Raw genomic sequence first — 14,631 nt, 5'->3', positions numbered from 1 at the left:
TATAACTCCAACATAATAACAGCAAAACACCAAAACAAAATGATGTAGTCTGTCCCAAATATAAGTACAACAAAATAATAAAATAAATACACATAATCCTGGTCATCTAGTCATAATGGAGTGACATGTGGTCGAATATGTTTGCATCTTGGAATGACGTCCTCTTCAACAAGTGTAAGCCCTTTCTTCATAGGGTACAGACATTATTTTCAGAATCAGTTGTGGCAATAGATATGTCGACACGCTGTATGATCTCATAAATGAGATGATATTTGCGCTCCACATGCTGTTCTTTTGTTGAGATCTTGGTTCCTTAGCTTGAACAATGACTCCTTTATTATCACATATGAAGGACATAGGGTGTTTGACAAAGTCAGGTACAAATTTTTAGTCGGTCAAGAACTTTCTCAACCACACCTCTTCCTTGGCTACTTCACAAGCTGCCAAATACTCAGCCTTTGTGATGCAGATTAATTACCAAAATATGCTTGTTTTATTAGGAATAAGCCTAAGGTTGGGTTCCATACATGTTAGGCCTTTGATCCCATGTGTTTTGAGTGTAATAGACCACTTTTATGGGTCTAAAAGGGGGGGCTCTAAGATTGAGTACGGGATTACTAGTTAGTTTTCATTTTTATAAGTTTCCTTTTTAATTGGGCTTGATTTGAGTTATATTTGTTTCCTTAGGAGTCAAGTTATTAATTGAATCAAGTCATTAGTAGTTAGTTTCCTTTTTCAACTAGTTTCTAATTTAGTTTTTAGTAACTATTGTATTAGGAGAATATTTGGTTTCCTTTTTGAGGAACCTTCTATTTTGTAATTCCCTCCCCCATTAACATTATAAATAAAGAAGAGGATGCTCCTAAAAGCCTAGAATGATTTTGATGAAAAAATTAATGGCTGTTGCTATTGTCTTCTTCATGAAGAGTTGTTTTGTGTTTGATCAAGGCTGAAGGAATTGGTGTTTGATCCAATTGACTCCTTGCGGCGTGAAGTCCAGGAGGTCTACTTCAAGTATTATTCTCTTAAATTTTTATACCTCTTTCAAGACTTATTAGGGCTACAATTAATCCCTATTCAAAAGGACATGACTCTATCCACTATACGTCACCATAGACGTCTATCCCTCACACGGTTGGCCTTTCCGAGATAGGAGGGGAATATTCCCCTGAAATATACCCCTAAGACCCGGAATATTTTCAGAATCATAGAGCCACTCCCCTCAAGGACTCCACGCCTAAACATGACTCTTCACAATCATCTCCCACTTGCCCTCCATCAGTAGCCTATAAATACCAAGGCAAGCCTCCATCATGGGGGATTGATCACTCGCTTCTCTTACTGGAAAAGCTCTCTTGAGCATCTGCTGTGGAAAGATCTGACTTAGGCATCGGAGAGTCCCGTGTCGGGTTAGCCCGGCTCTCCCCTGTCATCTCTTCTGTGCAGGTCAGTTGGAGCACCAGGAACTGCAGGGAAGATCGGCAGCAGAGTGATAGATTACATACCTTGTTTTGTAGCCCTAATAAGTCTTGAAAGAGATATAAAAACTTAAGAGAATAATATTTGAAGTAGACCTCCTGGACTTCACGCCGCAAGGAGCCAATTGGATCAAACACCAATTCCTTCAGCCTTGATCAAACACAAGACAAGTCTTCATGAAGAACACAATAGCAACAACCATTAATTTTTTTTATCAAAATCATTCTAGGCTTTTAGGAGCCTCCTCTTCTTTATTTATAATGTTAATGGGGGAGAGAATTACAAAATAGAAGGTTCCTCAAAAAAGAAACCAAATATTCTCTTAATACAATAGTTACTAAAAACTGAAATTAAAAACTAGTTGAAAAATGAAACTAACTACTAATGACTTGATTCAATTAATAACTTGACTCCTAAGGAAACAAATATAACTCAAATCAAGCCCAACTAAAAAGGAAACTAATGAAAATGGAAACTAACTAGTAATCCCATACTCAATCTTAGAGCCCCCTTTTTAGACCCATAAAAGTGGTCTATTACACTCAAAATACATGGGATCAAAGGCCTAACATGTATGGAACCCAACCTTAGGCTTATTCCTAATAAAACAAGCCTATTTTGGTAATTAATCTGCATCACTCTGTTGTGGAATTCCACTGTTGACTTCTGCTTGGCACTTCTCCATATGATTGCCCCTCCTAACATTAACATACCCGATGTAGACTTTCTATCATCTTTGTTAGATTGGAAGTCCGAGTTAGTGTACCTCACTACTAACAAGTCGTCTGCACCATAAACAAGGAAATAATCAGTTCTTCTTCTTACATACTTTATGTTGCACTTGACAGTAGTCCAGTGTTCCTGACGTGGATTAGACTGAAATCTACTAACCATGCCAACCTCATGACAGATATATAGTCTGGTGCATAGCATTGCATACATAAGGATTCCTACTGCCGAAGCATAATGAACCCCTTTCATAGTCTCTATGTCCATAGGAATTCGGGGACATTGTGATACGGATCTCTTCCATTTCATTAGTGGGCCCATTACCCAAAACGCCTTAGATCTGATTGCATTGGTATTATGCCTTTTTTAATTGTTCTTTGTCTTTTCAATGAGTTTGGCCTCACTTTGGGTCATATTTGTTATCTTAATTTGGAACTTGCGGTAGAGAGAGAGAGAGACTGATATTTTACCAAATCATATTTCTGATGATATTGTTCTGGTTGACGAGACAAAAAAATTATGGTATTAACACTATGTTGGAGCTATGGAGATCAACCTTAGAATCAAGAGGTTTTAAGACAAGTAGAATGAAGACGAAGTACATGATGTAACTTTTAGTCATACTATGATGGATAATGAAATGGTTAAGATTTAGGAGAGAGAGGTACCGCAAAGTGATCATTTTAGGTATATGGGGTCATTCATAAATAAAAAGGTGATGTAGAAGATAATGTTTCATAGAGAATTAAAGTGGGATGGATGAAGTGGAGAGATGTGTCCGGATTGTTGTGTGAGCGACTTATTCCTTTAGAGCTTAAAGGAAAGTTCTATAGGACAATCGTTAGACCGGTTATGATGTACGGGGTGGAATGTTGGGCAGTTGAGAGTTGTCATATAGATAAGCTATGTGTAGCAACGATGAGGATGTTGAGATGGATATGCGGCAAAACTAGGAAGGAAAAAGTAAGGAATGGCCATATCAGAGCTGATTTGGGAGTTGCCCCAAATTATGATAAGCTTCGAGAAAGCCATTTGAGGTGGCATGGCTATGTCCAACAGAGGCCTAGAGATGCACCAATATGGACTATGGACGAGTGATTTGATTCAGATTGAAGGAGCCAAAAGATCTAAGGTTGGCCTAAAATGACCATGGGAGAAGTAGTGAGGAAAGATATGCATAGTTTAGGTATTGTCCCAAGTATGACCTTGAATAGATCTGAGTGGGGGGGAATCCATTTAGCCGACCCCATTTAGGTGAGATCTTACTGATTTGTTGTGTTGTGTACCTTCCCTTTTGCTATCTTTGATTGGATCCATGTAGCCAACGCCATTTAGTTGGATAAGGCTGAGTTGTTGTTGTTGCATCTTTTCTCATATTTTAGTTGTGCTGAATCGTTGTGATGAAACACATTTTCTCAAGCTCATGATTGATGTTCCATTATTTTGTTGAAAAAGATGTCTTGTTTTGGAATTTTCCAGTCCAAAAGTTGTAATTTTTGTCTCATCTGCGTAATTAATATATTTATTTGAGGCTGTTTTTGTGAGTACCTGTGTGTGCAATCGCACTCACACTCGCAAATGCACATGTATGTTTGTGGGGGTGTGTTTTCATTTGTGTGCATGATTTTGATCTCTGTACACCTATTGACTTGTTGAATGTGATAGTACGTACATAAAATAAAGAGCATTTTTAATGCTATGTTGCATGACCAGTGTCAAATGTTCAAGAAACATCATGCGTGCTGTCTTTTTGATTGTAGGTTCGAGGTATGATGTTTAGCAAAGATGTCCGGAAACAGCTATCACAAATAATGCAGAAAATAGCCAAAGGTTAGAATTCAAAATCTCCAAGAGCTTACAAATTTGCCGATAAATTATAGAAAATTTGCTTTCTTATTGCTCAGAAAACGGTTTTTCTTGTTATCTAAGCTTTGGTTGCAGGTGGCTTTGATGTTTCCTATTTTATTCCAAGTGTTCATGGTTTTGCTTATATTATTGTCCATTGTGCAAACAATGCGCATGATAGTGAAGTATTATTGAGCTTCCATGTCTACTTAATTCCTTTAAAAGGGTGAACCCAGTGCATGAGGATATACTACCACTCCAGGGTCTGGGGAGGGTCATAACGTGCGCAGCCTTACCCCCCACTTCGCTGAGAGGCTGTTTCCCAACTCGAACCCATGACCACTAGGTAGCAATGGAGCAACCTTACCGTTGCGACGAGGCCCGTCGGTCTACCTAACTGTCAGTATCATTATTTTCAACTTTCAATGACCAACATGTATCTACGAGGCCTCAAACTGGTCGTTTTTATTTGTTTCCTCATGAAACTAACATTGTTATGCAGTTGATTTATAGGCGCAGATGAGATCCTTTTTCATCCAAACATATGATCATTTTGTTTTACTTCAGTTCTTGAAATTTTGGTCAGTTCTTTGTTTCTCATTCAAGTAGAAGATCATCAAATATTTTTTATTATGAGGCCAGCCGAGTATGGTCGTTGCTCTAGTATTTGGACCTCTGAAGAGGATGATTCAGGATTGATACAATTACATGGATATTTGGCCTCATTTATTACCCCTAACACTTTAGACACTCATTAAACTTGAGCATCTACAGAAATCTATGTGATGATTAGAGATCTGAATATTAAATGACATCAAAAGTGACTAAACTTTGCTACAGTGAAGATTAAGCAGTTCACTGCTTCTATATAACATTGAACTAAATCCCCTTAAGACAATGAAGTTAATCTAACTAGTCAACTCTAATGACCAGAGACGGCAGCAGATTGACTGAGCAATTTGACCAACCAAATTAGGCCCAAATTAATGAATTCAGCTGATTGGTTGAACTAGAATCATCCAGGCTTCAGGTGGAGCTCTTGAGAAATAGCAGTAGAGATAGTAACTGAGTGAAACAGATTAATTCTGAAAACTCGGATCAAACAGAGACTGGAATAGATAGAAGAGAAAGTCTTGGGCTTTCCAAACCCTAAACTTAAGATAGCCATCCTATTTTCCATGAGCGGAACTCTTCTCTAGAATTCATTCAAAATAACCATATTTGGTTTTTAGGTTATTTGTTGTGAAAGTTTAGTTAGTTATTACCGGGAACCTGATAATTCCAGCCCAGTCCTATAAACAGAATAAACTAAATCAACATAGAAAACGGTCTTCCCTCCCAAATAATCAGGTCTGGTACCAGAATCCTGCTTTATATATTTGTCAACGCATTGCTTAGGCAGGTGCCTTGTTGGCTTCACATTGCGTCTAGGCCCACTCTAACACCTGGGGTCGCCTAGATGCCGTGACAACTATCCACATCTGTTGTTAATTCACAATTATTCATGCCTTTGTTTGCTATTTCAACCTAGGTCATCATCAGCAACTCCCATCTCCTTTTACCTCCCCCAATTTACACAGCTAATTTTTGAGTGCACTTGCAAATAAATTAAGAAACTTAAAGCTAAATTCCCTGCAGGACCGTAGGTGGACCTTGCATGGTAGACAACCATATTTAGCACCCTTGTTTCTGTATTGGATAGTGAAAAACTTATTTCATGGTAGCATTCAGATTCTGGACTCATGTGGAAGGTAGATTCTTGCTTGAATTGTTAGCAGATCCTTTATTAAGGCATACTTTTGGACGTTTTTGAAGTGCAAAGCTCCTACTGATTCACACTGCCAACTCGAGATATTTTGGCTAGCAGTTCAATAACACTAGAAAATTTAGTCAAATAAAGTTCTTAAGGAATGTTAGGAGAAGACTATGAGAAGCTGTGGCACTTGGGACAATCTTGAAAGTCATGCAAGCTCTTTTTTTTTTGGGGGGGGGGGGGGGGGTTTGGGTTGGGTTGGGGTGGATAGAATAAGAAGGAATTATATATCCCCCCCTAACATCCCCAACCCAACCCATCAGCTCGTTGTAGGCAGGATTTGATCCCAAGACCTGGCTACAAGAAGTCAAGGCCCTTACCAGTAGCCTAGTTTGACATGCTGCAGTGCCCTAGTTCTAATTGTATACAGTGATTTACTTATTAATTTAATTACGTAATGTACTGTTACAGTTAAAAAGTTTTATTGATATACTCATTCGAGACATTATAGTGCGTAGACCATCAGTCTTCAACTTCTTATATTTACTGTTGAATTTTATGAACATTACACTTTACGCTTAAGAGATAAAAGGCATTTACTAGCATGGATATTTGATGCTGGTTTATTTGTCAAATTATGTATGTTACTCATATGAGGGTGCTGTTAGCATTTCTTTTTATTTTTTATGAGAGGTGTTGTAACAATTCTGTTTGGTGAGAATTGAGATGCCTACTATATCCCATCCTATGTTAACAGTGCTTCAAATGGGAGTCCCATATAAAAATAATAATTCAGTTACATCGCCATTATAATAGATTCTCTACATGACTTGCAATATATTGTGGATGTTTGCTAGGTTTTGGATTTCTTCTTTGCACATGCTATGTCCCAACAATGTTCAGTTACTTGTTGATGCTGTTCTGTTATATTGACATCCCCTTGTTTATTTCCTTCTCCCCCTAATGACAGTTTGGTTTTGAATATTAGGGCCACTGGATGTACAAGCGAATCAAAGATGGAAAGAAACACAACAGGACTACAGGAGTTTGAGGAGGGCCCTGTGTGTGGGTTATGCAAATCAGCTTGCTGAGCGGATGATTCATCACAATGGCTATAGAACTCTAGGTTACAAGTCACAACTTGTTCAGGTAAAAAATGAATGATTGAAATATGAATTTCCAAAACTAACCAGGACCGACTTGGAATGGAAATAGCACATCCCTGGTTGGCTGGACAGAGTGATAATATCATAAGCTCATTTTTTTTTCATCAATAAAGTGGGCCAACTCGTCCATCTTAACTCCCAAGTTGGAAAATTTTAGTTTTAACACAAAACTGACTCAGTATCCTGTTTTGACGGGGTTTATAGCAGGTCAGCCTCCCAAGGTGATGAAATCAACCAAGGTGACCTGGGACTGGTCATTTACCTAGAGCTTGTCCTGATTTAGAAAGTTTGCCTATTATATTATTATGTAAACCACAGATTATTTATTTTTGTGGAATTATAAATTATTTGACATGGTATATTTAGACCTACAGGACAACATAGCACAATCCATTATATGATATGATATTTGTGAACACCAAAAAGGGGACCCATGGGGGTGGGTTCAGGTCCTCCTACTACTATGGCTTGTTTTTGGTGACTGATGAGGACCATTTCTTTGGGTGTGCCTTTTCTGGCTTTTTCCTTTGCATCCTCGTGTATAAAATTTGTTAAAAAGAGAGAGAGACCCTCACTGCCCGTGGTTTCTGATGCGCATGCATTTTGGGTTTTCTCCCCCCCCCCCCCCCCCCTTCCTTTTTTTCTTTTCTTGGGGTGGGGGTAGTGGGGAGTAGGAAAACAGAAGAATTGGCCACCCAATGAAGTACAGAACAAAGATAACAAAGATATCTGCCGCCACAGCAATGGTTGAATTTAATCTGTTGAAACAACCATCGGTGCAATAACCATGATGGTATTTGACGATGTACTTATTTATATTCCAGGTGCACCCATCATCAGTGCTCAGATCCGATGAAGATGGAATGCTAGCCAACTATGTTGTGTACCATGAGCTTATTTCTACCTCTCGCCCATTCATGCGCAATGTCTGTGGTGTGGAGATGTCATGGGTCATGCCTATTTTAAAGAAGCTTGAGAAACTGGATATCAACAAGCTCAGGTGATTTGATTATCCTGAAAACATTTGGCATTTTGGAAGTGAAATCGAGGATTTAACCCTGGCTCAAATTTGTATTCAATGTCATCTGGTGCTGAACCATTTTTGTTTTCATGAATCAGTGGCGGATCTGGATCTTCCAACGAGAGATCTAATGGAGAAGAACCTTTGGACTTGCAGAAGAAGAAAGATGGTGATGTTGTTAAGGCTCCTGATGATTGTGACAGTAGAATACAGGCAGCTAGGGAACGTTTTCTTGCTCGTAAGGGAAAGAAATAGCCTGAGTTGTCCTCTGGTGTTATTTTGGTGAAGCGGTTTGCCATTATGTAGGTGATTCTTTGGTTTGTGGGAGGAACTTCATCTACTGTGTCTGGTGAAAAGTGGGAGGAGCAATGCGGATCCGTGGAATTTGTGAGGAACTTCATCCACTGTATCTGTGAAAATCAGGATTCTCTCCACCTATCTGATTGATCAAATTTCAGGAGTACGGGAAGATTATCAGTGTGCAAATTGACAAAAAGTTCGCTGAATTCTGTACGTTGAAATTGATTGGTGCTTACTTGGTTCAGGATTTTTCTTTATAAGCAGAGAATGTTGTTTGGCTCACACAATGAAAGTGCTCACCTACGAACTATATTGAACTATCCGTACGAAGAACTAACTTATACTTGTGAGATCTTGGTCAATCTTTAGACAAAAAATTTCAATACATGGTGAGTTGTATAACTGATTTTTGCCTAAAAATTGACAGATATAACCTATAAAATTATTGTATTAGCCAACTATGATTTTATCTTTTTTTTTTTTTGATTAACAATGTTAGAAAAAAAAAATTAACAAGATGGTTGGTTGAGATAAGCTGTGAGATATGATTAAGACACTACCCAATGAGCTGTCTATATAGCATATAGTTAAAGAGTAGGAGTCATCAAGATCAAATGTCCTTGTGGCTGAAATCATATAGCCTTGCTTCCCACTTACGAATGGGGGATAATATCTCCCCACTGTTCCCCCATGCCCTATGGATACCATCTGAAGGCCTTGATTAAGGGATTTTCCTTTGACTATGGCTGAGGAATTTTGGTCCAAAAAGTAAAGGCATACATGGTGACAAGTGGCTAATTTCAATCATACCATGTTCATCCAATGGTCAGAATCACCAACTTACCCTTCCACACACAGCTAGAGTGAACTCCAGAGTGAAGCTTCATTGGATTATTTTTAAGGCCACAGAGAAAGCACAAAAATTGTTTGCTGTGAGGTAGTGACTAGTAGTGAGGATTCAACGGTTAGGGTGCATGCTGAGGTCCTCCTAACCGTTGGATCCTCATTGCCACTCACTGCTCACCGAAGAGGATTTGATCTCATGGAAAAAAGACTCCCATGATGCCGGAGTGTAGATTTCATCACACCTTCTTTGAGATGATGAACTATGTGATCCACACTAATACCCTCTCTTGTTCTGACTCATATAGACTCCCATGTGGATGATGATACTATTCTATGCACCACCATTGGTGTGGCGTACCGATTTCTCCCTTCTATAGCATGAAGTACATAAAATTTATCAGTCAATCCAGGCAGGCCCAATTAATGATGATTCTAGGTTTGAACTTTGGAGTTTAGGCCTACTACCATAGCCCGGTCTTACCCAGCCCGGGCATGGACTTCTCATAAGGAATGGCCATGGAGAGCCTGCGGGAAAGGGATGGGAATATCATTATGGACAAAGCTTTAGAATGAAATGGTAATTGGGAAGTGGTGTGGAGAAAGAAAAAAATCAAACGAAAGGTATCTGCTTTAAATTCAAGCATCGGACGACCCGCCGCCTCTGTTTCTCTCTGACTCTCTCTATTGTGAGGCAAACGCGTGAGCTCTCTCTCTCTCTCTCTCTCAGTTCTACAACTGTTCTTTCCTTACTTACACTTCTGGGTAATAAATCACTTCACTTGTTAGTTTTGGCAAGAGGAGGAGGAGTTTAGGGGCAGAAGAAAGGCAAGCATTGTAAAGGAAAAATGGCGAGCTCGAACTTGGAGGATATCCCTTCTGTAGATCTAATGACGGAACTTCTTCGCCGCATGAAATGCTCTACTAAACCAGACAAACGCGTCATCCTTGTTGGTAATTTTTTTTTTTTCATTGCGTTCTGCCTAGCTTATTAATTATATTGAAATTGGTGTGATGTTTCATTGTGGGAAGTTGTTTGTTTGATGTGTGGTTCTTATGCTAGATTTTGTAATGCTGTATAACATTGTTGGTGGTCTTAAATATGATGTGGGTATGTGACTTTATTTTCTCTGGTTTTCGGGGCGTTGTGCAGTTGGATCTAGTTATGGATGGTAGCTGATGTGCTTGCTTGTGCTCTTCCCCTTTTCCTTCTGTTCTATTGTTCCTTGGTTGTTGTTTGTGTTTGTGCAAGACGTGATTTCATTTGATTAACTGAGGAAAATACTGACTTTTGTGAAATTGTGTATCACTTGGGACGTATTGATTTCACTATGGCGGTTCCATGTTTATTCTCTTCTTATTCTTTTTCCTGTAATGAAAAAATCAACCGTGCTTTTGGCTTTACCTAAAGCCCTTGGATATTGGCGTTTAGAAAGAATCCCTCTAGACATTGGAGCAAGAGAGGCGAAGGGGAGTATGTCCTCTGCAAATTTTGGAGTAGACAACTGCTCATGCCTCCTAAAAGTAATTGTGCCTACCCACCCCACACCCCAAAAAGAAAAAAAAAAGAGGAGGGGGTGGGGGGAAGAAACCTTCTTTACTGTGTTATCCAACAGTAATGCCATCAGGGTTTTAAAAACAGGAACCGGTGATGGAATTGCTCTTTCCGATTCTAGCCCCGAAAACCCTAGAATCGGCCTTTTGATCTGGAAACCCATTGATTCAAGGGAATCTTGACTGGAACATTCTGATTCGGAATGGCAGAAATCAGGATTCATCCTGGCCGATTCCTGATCAGATTCACCGATTTATTAAACCATGTCTGCCATAGGTAACTTTTTCTAAGTAGCAGCGATCACAAGCTGCTTTTATTGTTTTGGCACTATTTTTAAAACAGTTGCCAATTACCACTAAGTTTTGTTGGCATACATGCTGCTATTTGAAGAAAGGTCTCATATCCAGTACATGGGGTTCTTTTTTTTAGTGTTAGACCCCTGCACTAGCCCATCATGGTTTTTCCTCCTTCCTTGCGGATTGGAAGCCTTTGTCAAGCCCCCTGTAGGAATGATTTAACAAATGCTCAGGACATGTATATATTCTATATTCATTTTATTGGTTAAAAGCATAGGTGTCAAGCCGTCTAGTCTAGGCAACCCAAGATGTTGGAGGAGCAAGGAGAAAAAAACACGGCGACCAAGGTGCCTGGATTCCTAGGCATTACCTTGAAAGCTATGGTTACAAGAAATGCCTTGAGAGTTTGAAAGAGCTTGAAAAAGTATCACATAGAACATATAGTTAACAATCAATGGATCTGCAAATTTTGGTGTAGAATTTTAGGGAACCATTGATTTGTGGGCCCACGGGGTTCTGATCTAGTAGAATTTTAACTAGACCTTTTATCATGGCACATGCCCAGATCAGCTTGGGCCTAAGTTACACCACACTCATCCAAGCCTGCATGACAAGTGTTTTTCTATTTTATGATTTCTTCTGTTGACTCAATCTTCCTTTGTACAGATGATTGGGAAGCAAGTTAAACAAATAAGGATTAATAGGTTAGACTTTTAGAAGCAGGTGTCCTATTAAGGGTGGTTTCTCTTGCATTGTAACAAATTGTTATTGGGCTTAAGTTCATCATGTGAGAGGACATGACAAATACATAATGCCTCTGCGCTGCCAAGCTACCACATTGAAAACTCGAATGTCACCTAGATCTCTTTGCTAGGTGACAATCCTAGTTAATCTGCCCTCCGAAAAGCATGTCTACCAGCAAAGTAATGACATAATGTGGACCGTATTTAATATAACTTATCTTTTAGCCATTTGACAACTATTGATCCACTGGCCAGTTAACCATTTCTTTCTCCACCATGCGTTTAGTAATCAATTTATATTGTATCTACAGATTTATCCCATCTAGCTGAGATTGTCCTGACTTCCTGGTGCTGAGCTTCTTTCCTTTTACTTTCATTTCTCCTATTGTGTTTTTGTGTGGATCTATGTAGCCGACCCCATTAAGTTGCGATAAGGCTGAGTTTGTTGTTTTTGTTGTTGATAATTGCTTGAGTGCAGTTGCTTGCATATGATTCATCCAATTTATAATAAATGGGGTGAAATGTCCTAGCTAGGAGTGTCCTTTATCTATGAAGTCTAAATTGATCGTGAACTAGGCTGCAACCCTTACTGCCTTAAACCTAAGGTTTGATGCTTGGTTTTGGGGTATGAATAAGTGAGACAATGGGTTTGAGCACCATAATTTGGATGTCCCAACTATGTTTTTGGTTTTGTGTGCTGGAATGGTCCCCAACTCACACCTAGATATCAGCAGCTCAGAAACAGCCATAGTGCATTGGGCACAAACTTATTTATAGTGTACTTATTACTGATTAGATATTTATTATCACATTAGTGTCCTCCTCCTATAACTGCTCATTTTCCTTTGGAATGTATTTTTTCCCAGCTTTTAACTATTTGTGAGTTAGCAATTTGTTATTTAGATAGAAGGATTGTCTACATGACATCTCTATGGGTCTATTTAAAATTTGACCCCTTCTTTCAATTGTCCCTTTTTTTTGTTGGGGGGGGGGGGAATAGGCGGGGCCTTAAGAAAGTTGAACTCATAACCTCTTAATTGTCTTATTCTTAAAAGTTCTTTAAGCTAAGAGTATAAAAGGATTTTCAAAAATAATTTGAAAATGACTTGTCATTATGTCATTATCAAAATCTGTCATTGTCATGCACATTTTTCGAAAACTCATGTGAATGAAAATATTTTCCCTCATTGGAAAAAAAAAGTGTGATATACTAATGGGTAAAAAAGTTGAGGTTATAAATTATTTGACAAGAAAATCCCTTAGATAAATGTTATATTTTGTGCTTGGTTCCAATTTTTGAAATTATACAATTAGATTAGATGACTTGCAGGTCCACCTGGATCTGGAAAAGGCACTCAGTCACCAATCATTAAAGATGAATACTGTTTGTGCCATTTGGCCACTGGTGATATGCTGAGAGCTGCTGTTGCTGCTAAAACTCCCCTTGGAATTAAGGCTAAAGAGGCTATGGACAAGGTAAAATATCATTATTCCTCTAAGGATGCCTGACAAGTTTCCTGTCATGCATTATGTTCTCTGAGGATGTATTAGGATTAGATTGATTAATGGGTTCATCTATGATTGATCTGTCAATGCTTCTCAGGGACAACTTGTTTCTGATGACCTGGTTGTTGGGATCATTGATGAAGCAATGAAGAAGCCGTCATGTCGGAAAGGTTTCATTCTTGATGGGTTCCCAAGGACAGTGGAACAAGCTGAAAAGGTGCATGCCAAATCATTTATATAGCTTTGTCATTTATTCTTAATTTTCTATTTATGGACTTCTATTCATTCTCCTGTTGCTTCATTGCAGCTTGATGAGATGCTCGAAAAGCAAGGAACCAAAATCGATAAGGTACTCAACTTTGCCATTGATGATAAGCTTTTGGAAGAGAGAATCACTGGTCGATGGGTTCATCCTTCAAGTGGTCGGACCTACCACACAAAATATGAACCCCCAAGAGTTCCTGGTGTTGATGATGTAAGATCATTTGACTGCCATTAATTTCTTTTCATTATTTTGGTTCTTTTATAAATCTTCTTTCCTTTAGGGTTTAGTAAGTTGTGTAGGAAATGTAATAAGATTGGAGTGGAGATTGAAGAAGTGTGAGAAGCGTTCAATAATACCTCCTCCACCAAACAATGAATGGCCATACTTGAACTTTTATTACCACTTTAAACATTGAGGGTCTACTTAGTGTAGTGAGGAATACTACGGTTCTTAATGCATCTTTGGGAGTGCCATCACATGGATTCAGGGTGGACATTGGAGGAGTATGACTAGGGGGTGCAACATTTTTCCGGGTTGTGGTGGCAACTGGAAGTCTTTGAATCGCGTAGGGCCGAAGTTCCATCGCATAAGTTTGACCTGAACCTCTTTTCTCCATTAGATTGCAAACCTCACCTTTGTCTACCTCAAATTCAGAAAAAAATAAAATCGAGATGGTTACTTCTGATTCCTTTATTGCCAACATTGTAATTTATATTCTTACTTTATAAAATGGATGTATATCAGAGCATACAGATATTGTCAAGCTAAACAATATTTGGGTCGAGATTTAGGGTATCTTTTTAAACATATAGTATTTTGGATGTCATTTGCATTTTAATATGGCATTTAACACTTTGGTTGCTAGAGCATGATAATGTCCCAAATATCCGTAGAAATCAAATTTGAAGTGCTGAAAACATGTTTAAGACATAAGAGAGTACCTGGCTTTCCTGCTTACAACTTGTGTTTCTCAGGCAATGGATATTCTTGCCCCTTTTCTTTTTCATGGGGTGTAAGAGAGACAGAAATGATGGATTGTTTTTGTCATTTAAATGGTTTTAGTGCTTTTAAGAACAAAAATTAAATTCTACTAAAGTTGTCTGAGAGACATAGTTTAAGCTCCCCACCCC

At 38.7% G+C, this 14,631-nt stretch overlaps 2 protein-coding genes across 3 annotated transcripts in view; both read left to right on the top strand.

Annotated features, from left to right (window-relative positions):
* LOC122080121 (probable pre-mRNA-splicing factor ATP-dependent RNA helicase DEAH4) overlaps positions 1–8,695 on the top strand; it is a 27,998-nt gene extending 19,303 nt beyond the window's left edge. For both annotated transcript variants that reach the window (XM_042647012.1, XM_042647014.1), the window contains exons 13-16: positions 3,969–4,038; positions 6,795–6,955; positions 7,797–7,972; positions 8,092–8,695. In XM_042647012.1, coding sequence (XP_042502946.1) covers positions 3,969–4,038; positions 6,795–6,955; positions 7,797–7,972; positions 8,092–8,248 — 564 coding nt within the window. In that variant the 3' untranslated portion in view covers positions 8,249–8,695. The remainder of the gene's footprint in view (positions 1–3,968; positions 4,039–6,794; positions 6,956–7,796; positions 7,973–8,091) is intronic.
* Positions 8,696–9,628: 933 nt separating this feature from the next.
* On the top strand, positions 9,629–13,750 carry LOC122080122 (adenylate kinase 4-like). Its single transcript, XM_042647015.1, has 5 exons — positions 9,629–9,838; positions 9,926–10,090; positions 13,061–13,206; positions 13,334–13,453; positions 13,544–13,750. The coding sequence occupies exons 2-5, from the start codon at positions 9,985–9,987 to the stop codon at positions 13,733–13,735; spliced, it is 564 nt and encodes a 187-aa protein (XP_042502949.1). The 5' UTR covers positions 9,629–9,838; positions 9,926–9,984; the 3' UTR covers positions 13,736–13,750.
* Positions 13,751–14,631: the final 881 nt, after the last annotated feature.

Source organism: Macadamia integrifolia, chromosome 5, assembly GCF_013358625.1.
Source record: "Macadamia integrifolia cultivar HAES 741 chromosome 5, SCU_Mint_v3, whole genome shotgun sequence".
In the NCBI taxonomy this organism is placed as follows: Eukaryota; Viridiplantae; Streptophyta; class Magnoliopsida; order Proteales; family Proteaceae; genus Macadamia; species Macadamia integrifolia.
The sequence above is the reverse complement of the archived record's forward strand: the minus strand, read 5'-3'. Positions and strand labels throughout refer to the sequence as shown.